The sequence below is a fragment of the Myripristis murdjan genome, chromosome 8, assembly GCF_902150065.1.
Source record: "Myripristis murdjan chromosome 8, fMyrMur1.1, whole genome shotgun sequence".
Taxonomy (NCBI): domain Eukaryota; kingdom Metazoa; phylum Chordata; class Actinopteri; order Holocentriformes; family Holocentridae; genus Myripristis; species Myripristis murdjan.
In genome coordinates, this window is record NC_043987.1 from 28524883 (window position 1) to 28545222 (window position 20340).

General features: G+C 41.9%; 1 protein-coding gene across 3 annotated transcripts; it reads right to left on the reverse strand.

Moving 5' to 3' along the window:
- Positions 1-2819: 2819 nt before the first annotated feature.
- On the reverse strand, positions 2820-19134 carry LOC115364429 (myosin-8-like). Of its 3 annotated transcripts, none has more exons than XM_030058999.1 (38): positions 18934-19134; positions 18668-18811; positions 17884-18040; positions 17736-17763; positions 17422-17536; positions 17212-17304; positions 17060-17123; positions 16866-16964; positions 16618-16721; positions 16356-16494; positions 15763-15881; positions 15530-15679; positions 15264-15434; positions 13449-13755; positions 13251-13321; positions 12519-12606; positions 12314-12431; positions 12091-12214; positions 11654-11790; positions 11195-11450; positions 10564-10806; positions 10137-10313; positions 9853-9998; positions 9010-9100; positions 8532-8921; positions 8274-8400; positions 8066-8184; positions 6564-6760; positions 6285-6468; positions 6026-6191; positions 5805-5929; positions 5415-5723; positions 4548-4751; positions 3944-4069; positions 3689-3859; positions 3483-3587; positions 3307-3402; positions 2820-3223 (listed from the first exon to the last, which is right to left on the reverse strand). In XM_030058999.1, exons 1-38 carry the CDS (start codon positions 19132-19134, stop codon positions 3080-3082), a joined length of 5805 nt encoding a protein of 1934 aa, XP_029914859.1. In that variant the 3' UTR covers positions 2820-3079. The 3 variants fall into 3 exon arrangements, with proteins under 3 accessions (XP_029914859.1, XP_029914860.1, XP_029914861.1); XM_030059000.1 differs by having other exon boundaries at positions 13431-13755; XM_030059001.1 differs by having other exon boundaries at positions 18668-18801; positions 18930-19125.
- Between the last annotated feature and the right edge of the window lie 1206 nt (positions 19135-20340).

A 20340-nucleotide genomic window follows, 5' to 3' on the forward strand; every position in this document is an offset into this window, starting at 1 on the left:
ATATCTGCTCTTTTTGTGGGAATAGAGATTTAATATATATATATATATATATATATATATATATATATATATGTATATATATGTATATGATCCTACAGTGAAATAGTCATTAATAGAAGATATAAATATTATTATGATGATGTCTATGTGCTACCATTTCATTTGTTTTGCCTTCTTTGTTTTGTAAAAATAAATAAAATATCCCATTAAAACAAACACCTTCTTGTGAGTGGGACTGCTCCTCCATCTAGTGGCAGCTGGGTTGATGTGTGTCAGCCAGTAGCTGTGGATTAAGATTAATAGCTGGGTAACAGCAGCTTTATTTTGCTCTGGGTATATTTAATAAGTGTCATCTTTCACCTCCTGAGAAATATGCCTACATGATTTGTTTTTGTCTCTCTGAAACTCCTGTTACCTGCCTTATTTTGCCAGGATTTTTTTAAACCCTATTATCTACCTTGTCATTTTTTCATGGCCTCTATAACCTGGATTTTCCAGGTTATGCAGGCTTTTTATCTTCTGTTATTAAATGGAGGTAATTGCTTTCTGGTATTTTAATAATGAGTGGACTCCTCTACTATAACTTAATATAACTTTATTTTGAACTGAAGAACTAATTCCTGCAGTCCAGTTAATGGACCTTAAAAATAATAGCCACCTTCAAGCTTGTTACATTTTCATAAGTGCTGATATAGTAGTGGAAGAGGAAGAAGAGGAAGAAGAAAAAAAGAAGAAGAGTGCTTTACAACAGACACACATAAAACACACTCACACACACACACACACACACACACACACACACACACACACACACACACACACACACGGTAAACTTAAAATGGACTTAAACGAGCAGTGAAATAGTGTATTAATGTTTTTATGCAGGGTTCAGCCCTTAGGGAGCACTATAGGACAAAAAAAAAAAAAAAAAAAAAAAAAAAAAAGTGTTTCTGTAATACTACTAATGTGCATTATTGATATTATTATTAGTGGTAGTAGTAGTAGTAGTAGTATAATTATTATTGTCATGCTATTTCAAGTCAACCTCTTCCTGTCACTGTGTGTTTTATCTATGAAACTATAACAGCAATACAAAACACATAGATAGATAGATAGATAGATAGATAGATAGATAGATAGATAGATAGATAGATAGATAGATAGATAGATAGATAGACAGATAGATAGATTTACTTTACTGATCCCAAACTGGGAAATTATTAGCACATAATCGTAGGAGGCTGCCTGATCTTCTGCAGAGGAGATGGCATTAACTCTTCCATCTTTAATTCAATCCAGAAGAGGAAGTAACATTTAACATTTAATCAGTAATAGATTAAAATGGCTCTCTATGATCTTTTATTATTTTTATTATTTTTATTTTTATTTGGTCCATCTGAGTCGCTGTCCAGTGCTGAAGTGTGGAAGCCTGTCATGGCGCTTCGTGGGACAGCAAAAAGCTCCTATTTATTTATTTATTTATTTATTTTCCCACACTAATCTATTTGGGGGGCATTTCTGCTTTATTGGACGTGACAAGCTAAGGATCCTTCCCAAAATCAGTTTGTCTCACAACTGGATGAGCGACTGAAGTTCACAGGACACACGAATTTGAGAGCAGAAGGTACAAGCAAGGGGAAGTGATTTACTAGAAAAGCAGTTTGAATTTATTTCACCTCATGGAAAACCTGCATATTATTGGCACCCTATGATACATATTTGTCTGTGCCTGGATTATTAACATTTTAATACAAGTTTATGAGTGCAAATCAGTGCAGGTACCAGCAAAAAAGCCAGGAGAGACCCTTAATTACATTTAAAAAAAAAAAAAAAAAAAAAAAAAAAAAAAATTGATGAATTGTTTAATTGTTCCCTGGATTTTGAGAGATAAATTCAAGTTTATTTAGAGCCCCAAACCACTGTTTATAGTCTCAAAAGGCTTTTCAGGGCTTTTTCAACATTAAAGCAAACAGCAGGAGGACACCCCCTGATTTAATCCTCATAACAGGCAAGAATAAACTCCAAAAAAAAAAAAAACAAAAAAAACAGCTGTTGCAGGGGAAAATAAGAAGAAATCTTGAGAAGGACCACAGAGAGAGGAGAGCTCTTCATGGCCAGACAGGTGTGCAGCAGGTACAGACCCAGCAGGCAAATCACAAAGAAATCCAGTTACATTATGAAAGAAGAAACACACCGGCAGACAAAATAAGGATGGCAGAGCAGCAGGAGGCCTCAACAGCACCGGAGAGAGACCGAGACTTCATGAAGCGAGCGGAAAACATGATGCATAAAGGCATGACCAGACACCGGACACACTCACACAGAGGAGAGCGGGTCAGTGACGCTGAAAACAACACGGTCAGAAGTAAAAGTAGAGAAGAAGGCGAGGAAGAGGGAAACCGAGTGAGGTTACCTGAAGTTTAACCTAAGCTTTGGAGCATTTCTGGGAGTTTATAGATAAATTTCAGTGTGCCTGACAGTGACCAAGAGCTTCATGTCTTCTTCTCTATTCTGTCTCAGACTAACATTACATGGCCTGTAGGCGCCAGACTAACCTGTATATAATGATGACCGGGCACTGCCTCACTTTTACCTCCATGTAAAACACATAAACTGTTTTAAATCTGAAAAAAAAGATCATATCCAGCCTGTTCATGCAGCCATATGCCACAGAAAAACAGTATAAAAGCAACACAAGTTCGCAACTCTGTTATAACTTTATTTTACGATTAAACGCATTCTGGGTGCAGGTGTAGGCATTTATCTGACAGCTTGCAAATGATAATGCAATAACTTTATCCAGGCAAATGTCCCTCGGAGTGAGATGAAAATAGAACAAAAAAGATAATACAGTAACTGCACATTATTATACTGTATTAACGGATGAGTAGCACTTTGTAAGGGGTGTAACATTTAATGAGCTAATAACATAATAACCTACAATATCAGTCATTATTACTACATCACCAGTGGCATCTCCTGATTAAATGACATTTTTGAAACTGGAAGAATCATTGGCATTTGTGTATTATCAAATATTTGTCTCTGTGATAAGAACAGCAGACTGCAACACACGGTTTTACTCCCCTTTGCCACCGACGTCACGACTCTTCGCCCGTAATTTATTCACTTGAGATTCCGCGATATCGGCTCGCTCCTCGGCCTCCTCGAGCTCGTGTTGCACCTTCCGAAATTTAGCCAGATGGATGCTGGTTTGTTCCTCCTGTGTGTCAAAAAAGAGATCAATTTGAGCGTTACAGGAAGGAATGAAAGAGGAAAAGAAGGAAGGAAATTATTCTTACTCACCGCCTCCTCACACTGTCGCTTGTACGCTTTCACCTTCAGCTGCAGTTTGTTGACCAAATCCTGCAGTCGAGCCACATTCTTCTTTTCTTCCTCCCCCTAAAAGGCTCGGCTCATTATTCTCGTAGCTCTTATCGCATATTTTCTGTGCAGCATTAAGCGGCCAAGTCTCCACTTACCTGATAGGTGAGCTCTTTAATTTTTCTCTCATATTTCCGGACACCTTTCATGGCCTCGCCGCTTCGTTTCTGTTCTGTCTCCAATTCACTTTCCAGCTCACGGACCTGAAAAATACGACTCGTTTAAAATGTTCCTTCCATTCATATGACTTTTGTTTTGCTGAGTTCGATTTTCTTGTTTTTTTCCTCAGTACAGTAATTCATACCCTGGCTTCTAGTTTCTGGAGCTCTTTCTTTCCGCCTTTCAGGGCGATCTGCTCGGCTTCATCCAGCCGCTGCTGCAGGTCCTTCACTGTGGCCTCCAGGTTTTTCTTCATCCTCTCCACGTGAGCGCTGGTGTCCTGCTCCTTCTTCAGCTCCTCGGCCATCATGGCGGCCTGTACGCAGATGCAAACTCACTCAAGTCACTGTTCTCCATGTAAATGACTCATTACAACAAACCGGACTGCAGGGAGACTCACATCCATGATCGCTTTTTTGGCTTTCTCGTCCGCATTCCTCGCCTCCTGGACTGTGTCCTCCATCTCTGTCTGCAGCTGAGTTAGATCAGCCTCCATCTTCTTTTTAGAGCTGATCAGGCTGGCATTCTGGTCAGAAGGAGAAATAACACTCTTTAAACGTATGTGTTGCATGGATCAAAAGCCAACAACTCATATTTTTTATATTTATTTTCATAGGCATGAGCTTGTGTAACATCTTAATCCACTGTAACTGAATGGAAATCAATAAGAAATCCATGTTCTTTCCTATACTTCCCACTTAAAGTGCAGTCAAGTGTTGAAACTGGTGGTTGCATGTTGTATTATTTTTTTTTTTATGGGCCAAGTTTAAATTCTTGTTCTCCCTCCTGTTGTATCCTTGTACATTTTGCTGCTGCAGTGACAGAGCCTACAGTTTTATCTCATCTGTTGTCTCTGACTGTTTCACCTCTAATCATAAATCATATCACGCTTCGGTCACAACTCTCATCGATTTACCAAATTCCCGATCAAATTAACACGTGACGTCTTGTCCCTGTATCATCATCCTTTCCTCGTCTCGTCTCTGTCTGTTGCGGCCCCTGACCTGAGAGTGCAGCAGCTGGATCCTCTCGCTGACGTCTACCAGCTCTTGCTCGGAAAGCTTGCGGCTCCTCTCGGATTGCTCCAGCGCCGCCCGCATCTCCTCGATCTCAGCCAGCAGCAGATTGTTGCGGCGCTCGACGATAGCCAGCTGCTCCTTTAAGTCCTCCTGATTGTGGAGGGCTTCATCCAAATGGACCTGGATGTCCTGGGACAGAAAATAATAATAATATAATATATATATAATATAAAATATATATAATCATATAAAATCTTTATCTGTATTGCAACTTTCTGAACAAGGGAACAAGGGCAGAAAAAAAAAAAAACGAAATAAAACAATAAAATAAACAACATGATACAGAACCCCAATGACCAGCAGGATCCAAAACAGTTAAAAAAAAAAAAAAAAAAGATTATAAACAAGGAACAAGCATGGAGGAACTAAAACTGCACACAGACTGTAGTGAAAACTGCACTAAACTCATGCTCAAGAGATTAAGAAAGCCTTTTTTTTAATTAAAACTTTTTTCTTTTTCTTTTTTTAAATTGGTTTGAAAGCAGAAACAGAGCTGGCTAATGTGAGAAAAGTCATTTCAAATCTGAAAACTAGAGCTTGAATGCCAACAGAAGTTCTAATATTTTTTGAAGCTGCCATTATCTGATACTGTGTGCCAATATTTCATTTCAATTTTGACCATTTTTGTGCAAAAATTACAAATAGTCCTTCCTGTTTCCTGCATAAATGTATTCCTGGCAGACGATAACAAAACAAAGGACAGTCTGCATCACACACATCAAATTGGCATGATAGCAGTCTAAACATTAATATTACATATTTGTCAGGATTTAGAAATGGACCGAGTGTTACCTTTAGTTGACACTGCACGTTTCTCAGCTGCTTGGTGGCCTCGGCCGCCTGCCGGTTGGCGTGGCCCAGCTGGATCTCCATCTCGTTCATGTCCCCCTCCATCTTCTTCTTGACCCGGATGGCGTCGTTGCGGCTGCGGGTCTCGGCGTCCAGCGTGCTCTGCAGCGTGTCCACGGTTCTCTGGTGGTTCCTCTTGAGCTGGTCGATCTCCTCGTCTTTCTCGGCCACCTTTCTGTCCACCTCCGACTTGATCTGGTTCAGCTCCAGTTGCAGGTGCAGCATTTTGGCCTCTTCGTGTTCCAGGGAAGACTACAGCAAAAACAACAGATGTTCAGGGAAGTGGTATTTTTTTTTTAATTTTAACGCCACAGGGATTGTTGTAATACAAACCTCAGCTTCCTCGAGAGCCGCCTGCGTGTCCCTCTTGTCCTGCTCGGCTTGCTTTGCAGCTTTCTCTAGTTCATGGATTGTTTTTGCAGATTGTCCCAGTTGCTCACTAATATCTGTTATTTCCTCTGAAAATGGACAAAAAAGGTTATTCTTTACACCTAAATCACACAATCACCTCTTTTCTGCGATGCCAACATAATTGTTTTGTGCAAAAGCCTTACGCTGAAGATTCTTGTTCTCCCTTTTCATGTTCTCCAGGTGATCCAGAGCCTCTTCATAAGAATTTTTCAGCTTGAAGAGCTCTGTGCTCAGTGCCCGGGACTCTCTCTGAGAGATTTCCAGATCAGCCTGACCCTCCTCATACTTCTGCTTCCATTCAGCAAGAACCTGAAATGGAAGCAACAAGAATAAGTAATCACTGCAGCACAACATTGGGGAAAATCAAACAAGTCTCAGTGGCAAAAAAAACAAAACAAAAACCTTGTCAAAGTTCCTCTGTTTCTTGTCCAGGGTTGCATTGGCCGCGTTTGACCGTTCCAGCTCCACCATGAGGTCCTCCACCTCCGCCTGCAGCCGCTGCTTGGTTTTTTCCAGCGATGCACATTTGGCGTTTCCTGCCTCCGTCATCTCCTCCGATTCCTGCAGCCGCTGGGCCAGCCGCTTCCTTCGAATTAACGGCAAACGTTTCAATATTATGAGAACCGATCAGTGCGTGTGTGTGAGAAATATTTATCATATAGAACCAGGTTTGAGTCTCACTTGGCCTCCTCGAGCTCCTCGGTGCGCTGGATGGCATCGGTCTCGTACTTGGTCCTCCACTGAGCCACCTCGCTGTTGGCTTTGGACATGCAACGCTGCAGCTCAGCTTTGGCCTCCTGCTCCTCCTCGTACTGCTCTCTCAACAAGTCACAGTCATGACGAGCCGACTGTAAACTATGAGCCAGGGCGTTCTTCGCCTGAAAACATACAGAGATTTACGCTTAGCTCTCTTGGTGCAGTGGTAACATCCCCACATCGCTCTCTGATTGAGTCCTGATTTGATGCTTTGCTCTTATTTATTTGCACATATGAAACAAAGCAGCAGAAACACAGCAGCAACAAAAGAAGGAAGATGTGCAGGTGAGATAAAAAAAAAAAAAAAAAAAAAAACTTAAGAGGTTTATAGAAAAAAATCTCACCTCACAAGAGTATAGGGTCATTCCATGTCATTTCAACAAATGGCCCACGCACTTGGGTCTCAAAAAATTCTGAAAAATTCACCAGTTGCTCCTTATTTATCCAATAGGCACACTGTAAAATTTTAGTTTGCTCGGATGGATACTTTTTGAGATACGGCCAATTTAGCGACAGGAGTATGTGTCGATTTTGCTGCAATTTTCGCGCATCCTGATTTTTCATCCATTTTCAGGTGTCAATATCTCAGGAACTACACCACATAGGAAACTGAAATTTGGTACGGTAATACACCTCCACCTACTCTCTCAGAATATACAAAAACATCTGTCATACATCATAACTGGTAGGCATGCCAGCCCCTCAAAAATGGAAAAAAAATTACACGGGTTTTGTGGTTGATCATGTTTGGGCCTTCAGAAAACAACTTTGTATTTGCCCCAGCTTTTTGATTTTTTGGTCAAACCAAAATTTTACAGTGTGCCTATTGGATAAATAAGGAACAACTGGTGAATTTTTCAGAATTTTTTGAGACCCGAGTGCGTGGGATGTCCTGAAAATTTGGTGAAATGACATGGAATGACCCCATAAGCAGTAGCAAAAGTCATGCAATCCACAAAAGTGAACAAATAAGCAAACACAAAAATAAAAAAGCAAACATAAATCAAACAAAAACATAAAAAATAATGTAGTCTGTGCATGCATGTTGGCATTCAGTCAACTCATTATGATAGAGAGAGAAGGGTCAGTTATAGTCAGATATGATCAGTTCAGAGTTTGGTTCATCAGGTAGGACCCGAGCCTGTATTTGAAATGAGTGACGTAGACTGAAATGCAATTTGAATATAAGAGAAACTGAATAATTGACCAATCTGAGGGAATGAACGTCCTCTGTACCTACAGAGAGAGAGACATATTAAAAATCAAAAGGGAATAGTTATCCCAAAAATTTAAAGTCATTATCTTACTACTACTACAAAACAAGTGAATGTGAATGGAGACCCTTTGTTTTTATGTCTAAAAGGACAAAAAAAAAAAAAAAAAAATGACTTCACCAGTGTTTCAACTGTGTTTTTGTTTTTTCAGACCTTAATTTCTTCATCCAAAAGTCTCTTCAGCTCTTCAATTTGTTGACTCCCCACAGATTTCACTCTGTTCAGCTGGGAGAGAGCGGCCTCTTTCTCCTCCAGGTGTCGTGACAGTTCACCTGTTCAGGACGGAGAGGATGCACACACATTTCTCAGCTGTTCGTCTTGAGCTTTCTTGTATTTTCCTTTTCTAATGACGTTTACCTACCATTTTCTGTTTGCAGGCGAGCACTTAGTGCGGTATAGTCACTCAGGGACTTCTGAGATTCATCCACCTTGGCCTTGTACTCGTTGCACTGATCCTCAAGGCTCCTGCACAGTTTCTCCAGATTAGCCTGAAATATTGAGAGGCAGTTAAAATGAGCCAGATAAACACATTTAAAGAAATGAAATTGATTTTAGCAACATTAGAAAAGTAAGAAACACTAATAAGCAAGACCTGTGACATTCATGCTTCCTCCTTTACCTTGCTTTTCAGGACACTCTCCACATGACTGGCCATGTCATCGATCTCCATCTTTAATTCACTCTTCTCTTTCTCCAGTTTCTGCTTGACTCTTTGCAGGTTTTCTATTTGTTCGCTCAGTTCGGCGACGCTGTCCGCCTGTTTCTTGCGCAGCGCGGCGGCGGTGGACTCGTGCTGCAGGGTGGACTCCTCCAGATCGCGGCGAAGCCTGTGGAACTCAGCTTCGCGCTTCTTGTTCATCTCGACCTGAGCGGCGGTGGCTCCTCCGGCCTCCTCCAGCCTCTCGCTGATCTCGTCCAGCTCCCTGGAGAGATCAGACCTCTGCTTCTCCACTTTGGCCCGGGCAGAGCGCTCAGCCTCAATTTCCTCCTCCAGCTCCTCAATGCGAGCCTATGGAGATATTTGGCATGTATTATTATTATGACAATGGGAAAAAATACATCAAGGCACTGCTGGCCGGTGGGTCTAAATCATGTACCTGAAGCTCCTTTATTTTCTTTTGAAGTTGCGTGCTGATTGCTTGCTCATCATCAATTTTACTCTGCAGGTTGCAGAGGTCAAAGTCCTTTCTGAAAGGAAAGTTAGGCATTTTAAAGATGGAATGCAAAACTTTTACATTTACAATCCAAATTTACTAGGATTGTGTTGCAAAGGAAATCCGCACATTTGTTGCTCTTCATTTACTTGGGCTGAGAGCAACTAATTTTGCTCTCATTATCACTTAAAATTTTGAGCAAATTACTAACTTTAGGCACAGGTTATAGACTTCAGCTGTTGGACTAATCTACCAAGGCTGGAAGCTTGGTGCCATAAAAAACCTTAGACAAGTGAGGCGTTCTCAGATTCTAGGATGGAAACCTTCGTCCTTGTTTGACTGACAGGTGGGTGTGGTGTTGTGTTGATGACAGCAGCCGTTTCAAATGGACAAACTCATAGACAAAGAAAATTATACCTTTATAAGTGAGATAGCCTAAGTAAACAGGGTGAAATCTCAATTTTCACAACCTCACCTTTAATTTGAGCAAACTCATGAGGTTAACATAGAATTTATATATGTAAGACAATGAAAGGAATATATTGTTTTTTTGACCCGGACTATTAGGCACAATGTCCACTAACTGCACACAGGTGGTGCAAAGCTCAGTATTCCTATTTGATCTTTTTAGAGAGACAGTGCACACTTTTCCCTGTGGAAACATCTGGAGAATCTGGTGCCGTCTCAAAGATGTCCACTATTTAACCTTCACGGTAACACTGAACTGTGTGCAGACTTTTCATTTCATCAGGCTCAGTGGGGAAGGATGAGAAATTCAGAGTTTACTTTTTCAGTCTCTCTTCCATTTGTTGTCTCTCATTTTCCAGGTCCATGATGGTCTCTTGGGACAGCTTGAGATCCCCCTCAAGCTTCCTCTTGGATCTCTCTAAATCGGCACGCACCTTCTTCTCCTGCTCCAGCGAGCCCTCGAGCTGGAAGAGATCAATTACACTCAATATCAGCCCCATAACCACAGGAAAAACCACGCAGAAGCTGTGGCATGAGAGGTTTTGAGATCATGTCGTTACCGTGACCGTACCATTCTCCTGAGAATCCCTCGAGATACTCACGTCGTCGACCTGCTGCTCCAGCTTGATCTTCGTCTTTGTCAGAGAGTTGACTTTGTCCTCTTCTGCCTGGAGGTCATCCAAGGTCTGCTGATGCACCTCTTGCAAAGCTTTTATCTCCTTGGAGGACTTCATTAGATTTTCCTCGAGATTGGTTAACTCCTCGATCAAATTCTTCACCTGCATGAATAAACATGATATTTAAAAAAAAAAAACCTTGAAAACAAACAAGATAAAGCACCAGCTAAGTTTCCCAAGGACTAGGATGAAAAACAAAGTGAAAGTGCTATTTATACTGAACGAAAACAACTTCCCTCTAATCCATGATGCTGATTCTATGGTTTCTCATAATGGTTTATTCTGCGGAGTGTCTTAATGGTATCTTGTGGGATCTGAAAACATGACTTGACCAGTGATCAGAGGCTCTTACTTTATTTTCTGTGGCGTATTTCTCCTTCTCCACCTTGGCAATCGTCAGCTCGAGGTCGTCTATATCCCGTTTGAGCTCGGAGCACTCGTCCTCCAGCTTCCTCTTCTTAGCGGTGATTTCCGCATTGATCTCCTCCTCTTCCTCGATCCTCTCAGAGAACTCTTTGACTTTGGCCTCGAGGTGTATCTTGCTCTTGATCAGGCCTTCACACCTCTCCTCGGCGTCACACAGGTTCTCTCTCTCCTTTACAAGCCCAAAAGTGTATAAAACGACCGTTAAGAGAGCCAATGTAGCGATTAGACTGTAATATAAAATTTCTGGTTTTTATTCTCACTCCTCTCCTTCTTTTTTCTGTTATTATTGCAGTTCTTGGCTTTACACAGTTATTTATAGTTTGTTTTTTACAATGCATGTCTGCATATCTTCGCACTTTGTATATCTATGGTGTTCTATAGACTTGGCAATGCAAAAGCAAACACATTTTTCACATTATCTATGTATTATCTTGAATTTTTTGTTGCTTTATTTCAGAAATAAATGCCTCTTTCTTCTGACTTCCTATCTGATGCAATGTAGTCAACATAAACAAACCCCTATGATCTACTCAGCTGCAGTCTGAGTGTTGACTCACGGCTTGGATTTGAAGATAAAGGTCGTTTTTCTCTTGAACAAGAACGACCATTTTCTCCTCCAGCTCCTTCCTCCTGGCTTCAGACTTTGCAAACTCTTCCTTCAGTCTTGCAAACTCCTCCTTCATGGTCTGCATCTCCTTCTCAGCCTCCGCACTTCGCAACAGCGGCTTGATCTTGAAGAAGAGTCTCATCCAAGGCCAGTTCTTCACATTCATGAATGAACGGATGTTGTACTGGATGATGAAAATGGATTCCCTAAATAGCGATGAAGCAAAAACAATGGAGATTTGCTTTTAAAACTCTTTTTCTGTGACTTTCCACTAGAAAATAAAAGCATTTCTGTCTTGAATATAACTCTACACGTGTCCCAATATTCCAGAAATTCCACAAGCAGTTAAAAAAAAGTGCATTAAACTTAAACAAGCAGACAAATACTTGAAATAAATGTTTTGCGGGACCTTTTCTTTGACATCTCCTTGAACCTCAGCCGGGTGACGTAGCCTCTGGATACGGCCTGGATGCGAGTCATCAGCACCGCCAGGCGCTCATCCCTCATCTCCTCCAGAAGACCCAGAAGCCCGGCTTTGAAGAACACCTGCATGTGTCAGAGGTATTGAATTAAAGTGGCCTGCATTTCATATCATAACCAGAAATAATTACCCCCATCCTACCAATAACTTAAAAGACAGATGCCACGGATGTGGTGTTTTGTCAGTTACTCAAAACTTCAAATTTTACCATCTTCATGCAAAAAAATTACAAGCATGTGGTATTTCTAACCATTTTTTTTTCTCAGCAGGATGGAAAGACGATCATGGGGCACTAAAACTCCATAGAAAGCCACATGGCCCACATGCATTCACACACATACTTATAACACATTTCTGAAAAACACCTTTGTGTATCCAAACTTATACTGAGCGTGGTCCACATCAATGGAGGAGAGCAGTTTCTCTGAGGCTTTTTTGCTGTCAATAAACTGCCCTTCCGGGATTGCACTGGCATTCAGAATCCTGTATCTGTTGGGAATACAGTTTAAATTTTAAAAAATCAGTGAGTTTCTGTGTTTGCTCCTGTGTTTAATCCTCTGAGATTAAAAAACCTAAGCGTGGCATTACCTCTGCCTGAAGTCTCCGTAGAGAATCCTGCTGGGGAAACCTTTCCTGCAAATCCTGATGCCCTCCAGCACGCCGTTACAGCGCAACTGGTGCAGAACAAGATGGTGATCCATGGACCCTGTGTGGGCGATAAATAAATACGACGCCAGGTCAGCTTCAGACTCAGTGAGGTAAAGTAACCACGGCGAGCTGTTCTCCGTTTTACCTGGCGTCTTGGTCTCATTGGGGATAATGCATCGTACAAAGTGCGGATGTGTGGATCGAAGGTTGGCCATAAGCTTGTTGAGGTTTTCCTGTGGGAGATGAGCATGTAAAGCAGTGATTGCTGAAAGGGATACACCAACGTTTTGGGCACAACACCCTTTTTCCGGCTCCCCCAGACTGAAACAAGATGTTCAATACCATTTTCACCGCCCTACGTCCAGTGGTTCATTTCCTATGAGTAGCATTTTGTGTTAGCTTAGCATAAAAACCTGAAGTCTATGGGAATCGTTAGCCTAGCTCTGTCAAAGTGAAAAAATAAACTTTCCAGCAGCTCTGAAACTTACAGTGTATCATGTGTTTAAAATACACATCTTGGAATAGAGAAAAAGAAAACATTACAGTTTCACCTTATTTTCCTCTTAAATGACTAATTTTTCTTTTAAACCCCAAGACGTGCATTTCAAATTGCTGTAAGATTTATTTATTCACTTTGAGCCAGGCTAATGACTCCCATAGATTTCAAGTCTTTATGCTAAGCTAACACGAAATGCTACCCCATGGGTGCTGAACCACCGGATGTACCAGAGGTGAAAATGTTATCCAACATCTTGTCTCATTCTGGGTAAGTCAGAAAACGGTTATTTTTCCCAAAACGCTAGCATATTCCTTTAAGAGAAAACAGTCCTGACATCAACTTAATACATTCAAGTATGATCTTAGTGCTGGTTATTACCCTGAAAAGTGCAGAAACCGTCTGGAAAGAGGACCCCTTTTTCTTGGACATTTTCTTACTTCCATCAGAACCTACAGAAACATGAGAGAAGCATTAGTTCCTATTACACTACTGGATAGGAAAGTATAGCATGTATTCTTATTGTAATATTTCTTATTAAGCTCAGCGGCTCATTTTTACGTTGCAGAATGGACTGACCATCAGCAGAGGCGTAGGTGGCAAAAAGCTGGCCCAGCAGCTTCAGGCCAGCTTTCTGGTAGAGCTGCACCACCGTGTCGTTCAGCGGGTCCTTGTTCTTTTCCAGCCAGCCGCTGATGTTGTAGTCCACGGTGCCGGCGTAGTGCACCAAGGTGAAGTGGGCCTCGGCCTTGCCTTTGGAGGGTTTCGGCTTCTGGAAGTTGCTGTTCTTCCCGAGGTGCTGGTCGTATAGTTTGTTCTTGAAGGAGGTGTCTGTCGCCTTCGGAAACATGCACTCCTCTTCAAGGATGGAGAAAATACCCATCGGCTGTGGAAATGGAAATTGATCATTGTTTTATTCATTTCTGTGCCTTGATGTGGACATTTTTTGCATGTGAGCAAGTTCTCAATCTAAGTTATCGATATTCGGAGTATTAACAGTCTTGTATAAAGTATTTGAAAGCGATACTTGAGTAAAAGTACAAGTATCTTACCAGAAAATGACTTTGGTAGAAGTTAAAGTCACCTTTAAGAATATTACTTGAGTAAAAGTCTTAAAGTACCTGACATTTACTGTACTTAAATATCAAAAGTAATTTTCTGATATTTTCTGTACTTAAGTATTAGAAGTAAAAGTACTTAAACAAAGTGAGCGGTTAGAATTTTGATAATGAATTTATTGTGGCTTCCTTGCAGTAAAAGCAACCTGGGTACAGGAGAAAAAAGCTTCAACTTTTTAACATTACCGTTAAACTTCTGTCACCATCAACATCTCTCTCTGTCTCTCAGCCTCCCTGTTTGGACAAACTGAACTTGGCAACTGGCAACAACATAACTGTCACGAGCGCGAGTTATTATTTGAAATTATAAAACGGGTGCGTCCCATCCTTAAATGTGATTGGCTGAGCCGCGTTCCATGCCATAGTAAAATCAGTGTAACCCACTGGCAGACCGCAGCACAAAATATCCCTGCGTCAGTGTAAACGGACATAGCGTTGCCTAGCAACCAACTACTCTGCGCTCCACTTACTCGTTAGGTCACATTTGTTTCAAGACTTTTGTGAACAAAATGTCAGACTTTGTAGTGAATTTTGATTTGCTGGGTGGCCTGAGCCTGGATGAGTGGTTGGAGGAGGTGCTTGGTGTCTGTTAAAAGACGCTGAATTCACCACCAGCAACAGTGTTTTCGCCGGTGTGGTAAAGAAACTCCGCCGAGAAGGACGTGACAAATCTTCCCACCACCAAGCCAAAACAGAGGCAGACTGCCTGAAGATGAAGCACTTTCAGGCACGAAGTTCAGACACACCTTGGGGGCTTGTCTGTAAAGTCTGGTTTGACGTGCAGCTTCATATGGGACGCAGGGCGAACGAGGGCAACCGCAAATTAAAGGCCGATTCCTTCAGTATTCGCTACGACGAAAATGGCCTAAAATATGTCACCCTGTCTTTCAACGAATGCACAAAAAAATCACAAAGATGCTGCCGAAAAAACACAGAAAGCCTGCGGGGATTCATATATGAGCAGCCGGGTAACCCACTGTGTCCGGTGGCGGAGCTTCTTCTTCGCACTTGGCGGCCGCGGTTGAAATGATAACAAACAGGAATTACGTCACCAACTCAACTTTTATTTTGTAGTAACGAGTAACGAAGATGGTTAAGAGAAATGTATCGGAGTAAAAGTACACATTTTATTTCGGAAATGTAGTGGAGTAAAGTAAAAGTTGTCAGAAATATAAATAACGAAGTAAAGTACAGATATGTGAAAATTCTACGTAAGTACAGTAACGAAGTATTTGTACTTCGTTACATTACAACACTGAGTATTAAAAAGTGATACCTTCTCAATGAGCTCGATGCAGGCTGCCAGGTCCATGCCAAAGTCAATGAACTCCCACTCGATCCCTTCCTTCTTGTACTCTTCTTGCTCCAGCACAAACATGTGGTGGTTGAAAAACTGTTGCAGTTTCTCGTTGGTGAAGTTGATGCAGAGCTGCTCCAGGCTGTTCATCTGCATTGAACGGTACAATTTCATCCGTCAGTAGAGTTATTTATATATTCTGAGATTATTATCAATTTTTTTAGCCTGGTCTGATTCACATTCACCTCAAAAATCTCAAACCCGGCAATATCCAGAACACCGATAAAGTGCTGTCTGGGCAGTTTGGTGTCGAGCTGCTGGTTGATGCGCGTGACCATCCACAGGAACAGCTTCTCGTACACCGCCTTGGACAGAGCACCCATGGAGTTATTCACCTGGAAATGAGACGGGATCGGATCGTGATCATGAAGTGTGATGAACCACCTGTATTGCTTTCAGATGTGGAAACGTTTTGTACCTGTTGGACGGTCTGCCCTTTGGTGACGTACTCGTTCCCAACCTTCACTCTGGGGTAGCACAGTGCTTTCAGCAAATCAGCAGAGTTTAGGCCCATGAGGTAGGCGACTTTGTCTGCAACTATTGCAGAACATAATGACACATTACAATGACACTTATACAGTATTAGGCTTTTTTAAGGATCTTTCTCTTCTTTTTAAATTAGTTAAATACTTATATACCCATGAAGTTTTCTACATTTTAGACTGATGTTTTTTTTAATGTCATGCCCAATGATATGGTGCTGAAATGGCTTTGCTTGGCTTATCAGTCTTATGTTAATTTTCCGAACAGAACTTCAAGTTCGGCATGTTTTTATAGCTTTAGAGACTGCGTTGTTGCAAGCCAGGCACAGATGGAAAGTTACTTAAGATATGGGCCACAGTTATTAATCATATAAATAATGTGGATAAATAGATCCCTCCTTGTTCTATGGCAGAGGAAAACTGGTAAGAGGAAAAATGAAAGGTGAAGGAATTATTATATGATAAAGGGTGAAAGATTTAAAAAACCCTATTATGTCCAAAGAGGTTTCAGCTAAATACAGAAACTGACCCTCAGTGCCATCGGGCTCCGCCTGCTCCTCCCGCTGCTTCTGCTTGAATTTCATGTTCCCGTTATGCATCACAGCGCCGGTCAGCTTGTAGATGCCCAACTTTTCCTCTGTATTAAAGCCCAGGATATCAATGGCATTCTATGGAGCGAAGACAGACGATGGAAGCGTTGTGATTAGTTCTGTGACATTTTAAATCTATGTTTCTGCGTGCATATTTAGACCAAGTTTTAAAAAAAAAAATTGAAAAAGAGGTGCACTCACATCTGTGGCCATCAGCTCCTCTGTGTCATTGATGCTCAGCACAGTGATTTCACCCTGGCTGATGAAAGGGTAGTCATATGGATTGGTGGTTATAAGCAGCATCTCTGTAATGAAATGCAAAGACAGGATGTCTCAGTGCAGCGTGCACAGCTGGATGTGTCAGTTTAACACAGATTATTTGTTCATATCTATCCAAGACATTTAAGACACGGTACCTCACATCTGCACTTGGTTAAAAGCACATTTACCAATTAAATCAGGCTTCTTGTTTGACAAGATCTGATAGAAGATGTGATAGCTCCTCTCTGCAGGCAGCTGAAAGGTCACCCTGGATTTTTCCAGAAGGTCTAAGCATAATCATAAGATTAACAGCAGTTAATGTTTCGCAATTCTTGAAATCAACAGCATGAAAGAGCAGTAACATAGATGGAAGCACACTCACAGGTCTCAATGTCAGCTGATGCCAGCTTCCCCTTTGTTCCAAAGTGGATGCGGATGAATTTTCCCTGGAGGATGTTTTTATTTTAGAAGGACTGAAGTGAGATATACATGTTATATTCCAGATGATACACCACGGGTCATATATGAACTTACAAATCGAGAGGAGTTGTCATTCCTCACAGTCTTGGCGTTCCCGAAGGCCTCCAGCAGAGGGTTGGCCTGGATGATTTGATCCTCCAGGGTCCCCTGTCGGAAAAAACAAAACAGTTAATACACGTCAATAAAATAAACATATGAGCCTGCAAAATCAAGTTCTTGTACCCGATCACCAAATTTTGGAATGTGTGATATCGTGGACTAAACCTGCATTCTGCTGCCAAGTTGCTCCTTCTTGCTTAGGTCTCCAATGGATGCAATTGTTGCAAAATACTGGATAACCCGCTTTGTGTTGACGGTCTTCCCGGCACCAGATTCTCCACTGCCAAAGATTACGTGAAACATGAAGATTCAGCAGATTCAAGAGTTTATTGTCATATACACAGTAAAACGGTAAAATGGTTACACTGTACAATGAAATTCTTACTTTGCTTGTCCACTCAAAAAACTACTTAGATGAGTGCTGGTTATTTAAGTGAATGCAGTACTTTCTGATGAGCAGCATACAAAGTCACACTTACGTGATCAGGATGGACTGGTTCTCACGATCTGTTAAAAATAAGCACATCCATCGGACACTGGTGTGTTTCACTTTAACTTGAGAAGCTGATCAAACAGAAAGCGGTGCCGAGGACAGCTGACATGGCATGCTGCAGGACAAGACTGTACCTGTGAGCATGTACTGGTAGGCGTTATCAGAGATGGAGAAGATGTGGGGAGGAACCTCCTGACGTTTCTTCCCCCGGTAGCCAGCCACCACCTCTGGGTTGTAGACTGGAAGCCACTTGTAGGGGTTGACCGTCACACAGAACAGCCCAGAGTAGGTCTGCGGGCGATGACATGAGGAAATTGTGAATCGACTCTCTGTGGGGTGATTGGTCCCGTCAGTGCAAGTACTAATGCTAATTGAATGCTCTAGTAATCAATACTAGGTGAAAATACTTAGACATATGCCTTCAGTTTGAAATTCCCATAGCATGGCGGTGTCACTGTTTCTGTCCAAGCGCACCGCCTTCCTAAACGTTCAAACGATGCTAAAACCAGACAGATAACAGCAGCGACCGCCAGCAGCCAAGAAAAAGACAGTAAGGATATTCTCCACTTGGGAATAAATCAGCAGAGTGGAAGTATGTTGGATTTCGGAGAAAAGACGGTTAAAATACTGAGGAAACATGACGAACCTCGCCAGGCACCAACAACACAAACACGGCATTGTAATGTAACTGATTGTGTTAAATGGGCATATGGGATTGTGCAATGGAATCGAATTGAAATCATATCGCATGTGATATCGGCAAATATCATGTTGTTGTCCAAAGAATTGATATAATATTGTATCGTGATGAAACGTGTGATTTACACTCTAATAAAGCTTTCTGCTGTAAATTTATTTCCATGGTTTTGAGTGATTTGGGTTGTTGAGGGTGCACTGTGACGAGGGTTTGGCGCTTACGTAGATCATCCAGGCGGCGTAGCGCTCCTTGAGGTTGAACAGCACGGCTGGTTCGTGGAGATGGGTCAGCATGGCCATGTCCTCGATCTTGTCAAACTTAGGGGGGTTCATGGGGCGGATGTCATCCTGGAGCACTGTGACAACCTGTGGAAAAGGAAAACGACGGGGAAAAGATGTACCGGATGTAGTCAGCATTCTTCAACAAACGTTCTCAATAGATTAAAAAACAAAAAAATACATCTCAGTGCTTGTGTTCATACACTCACCTTTCCTTCCTCAGTCTCCACGGTAATCTTGCTGCCATCCTGAGTCTTGATTTTTCCTTTCACGTACTCCTGCCTGGGGTCAGCCACGTACACAGCTGTCTTGGCATCGAAAGGCTTGTTTTGGGCCGCGATCCTCTCCCGCTCCGGCTTGCGGAGGTATGGGGCCGCCACCCCGAATATTTCCATCTCAGCATCACTCATTTTCCTTTAGTTGCATGAACGTAACATTTCATGGTGAACCGGACTAGTTAATAAATGAATCGAAAACAAGACGATGTCCAGAAATTGAGAAGATGTTCAAAGGCGGTAATGTTATGCTTACCTGAGCTCTGTAGTCACAGGAAAGTTGAATCCTACAACTTTAGAGGAGTTTCAGATCCTGTGAATACGATCGCCCACTTGGTGCCGGCACTAATTGTTTTCAGTCTCAACAGTATGCGACAGACATATCTCACCCTAACAAGACTTTGACAGCTTTTATAAGACATGGCTGGGCTTTATCCACTGCTGCTTGACGGCTTCTCCCATATTTGGAGCGAGATCAAATCTGGCTTATATGCCGTCTTGGAAAAGTCAAGTCCATTTTGCATTTTGAACCGTCTATGTATAGCTGTATTGTGTCACTTTTTAAACGGTTTCAATTGTAATCCTTCAGCCTGTCCATTAAAAAGCAATGATTGCTAAGGACGACGGCTTAGGGGGCTTAGGGTCCCGACACGGCAGGCCTCATTTTCTGGGATCAGGGAAGATTAGGTCTGTTAGGGCGTTGCTGAAATTCTGGCATTGGCCGTCTGGAGGGCAGGGTTGATTACACGTCGCTGTTTGGGTTGGCGTTGAGAGCAGCTGGGACTGACGGACAACACTTAGCACATTCCAGACAGAAACCTGTGTTTATGAGTTTCAGTTTATTAAAGAAATGTCTTGGAATATTTTGCTTTTTGGCTCATAGTTTCCACTGCTGGAAAATATTTAAGCAAACTGAGAGTTACTGGCTTTCAGTGTTGATGAGCTATATTTACAATGGGTACAGCATTGTCCTGAATACATAAACTGAATTTATCCTACATATTTGATACTTCAGAGCATTGCACGCTGTTAGGGGCTGGAACATCAAAGTATTTTCTGTGCACGCCGCTGGAAAGCTCATTCATCATTATTCAAAGCGCCTTCAGTCAATTGAAGGCTAAAGGGAACTGAATTCCATACAAATTGCCTTAAAAGCTTGATGGAGCAGTACAAAAGTCACTCCTCACATGGCTTCAGTACATCTCAAAGCGACAGCACATACCAACCTGCCTCAGAGTGACCTATAGAGACGGCTCCAAATAACAGGGTTAACAATGGATCCAAAAAAGCCCAGCAGATCCATTCAAAATCCTTTGAGTGGGCTTCTATTAATGCGTCTCA

Excerpts from the sequence above, each read along its gene's own strand:
- LOC115364429 (XM_030059000.1), bottom strand. The coding sequence starts at position 19,134 with ATGAGTGATGCTGAGATGGAAATATTCGGGGTGGCGGCCCCATACCTC. Across the intron at positions 16,495-16,617 it reads AGGAGCTGATGGCCACAGAT|AATGCCATTGATATCCTGGG; the intron begins GTGAGTGCACCT and ends TTCGCTCCATAG. Across the intron at positions 12,432-12,518 it reads CAATGAGACCAAGACGCCAG|GGTCCATGGATCACCATCTT; the intron begins GTAAAACGGAGA and ends TCGCCCACACAG.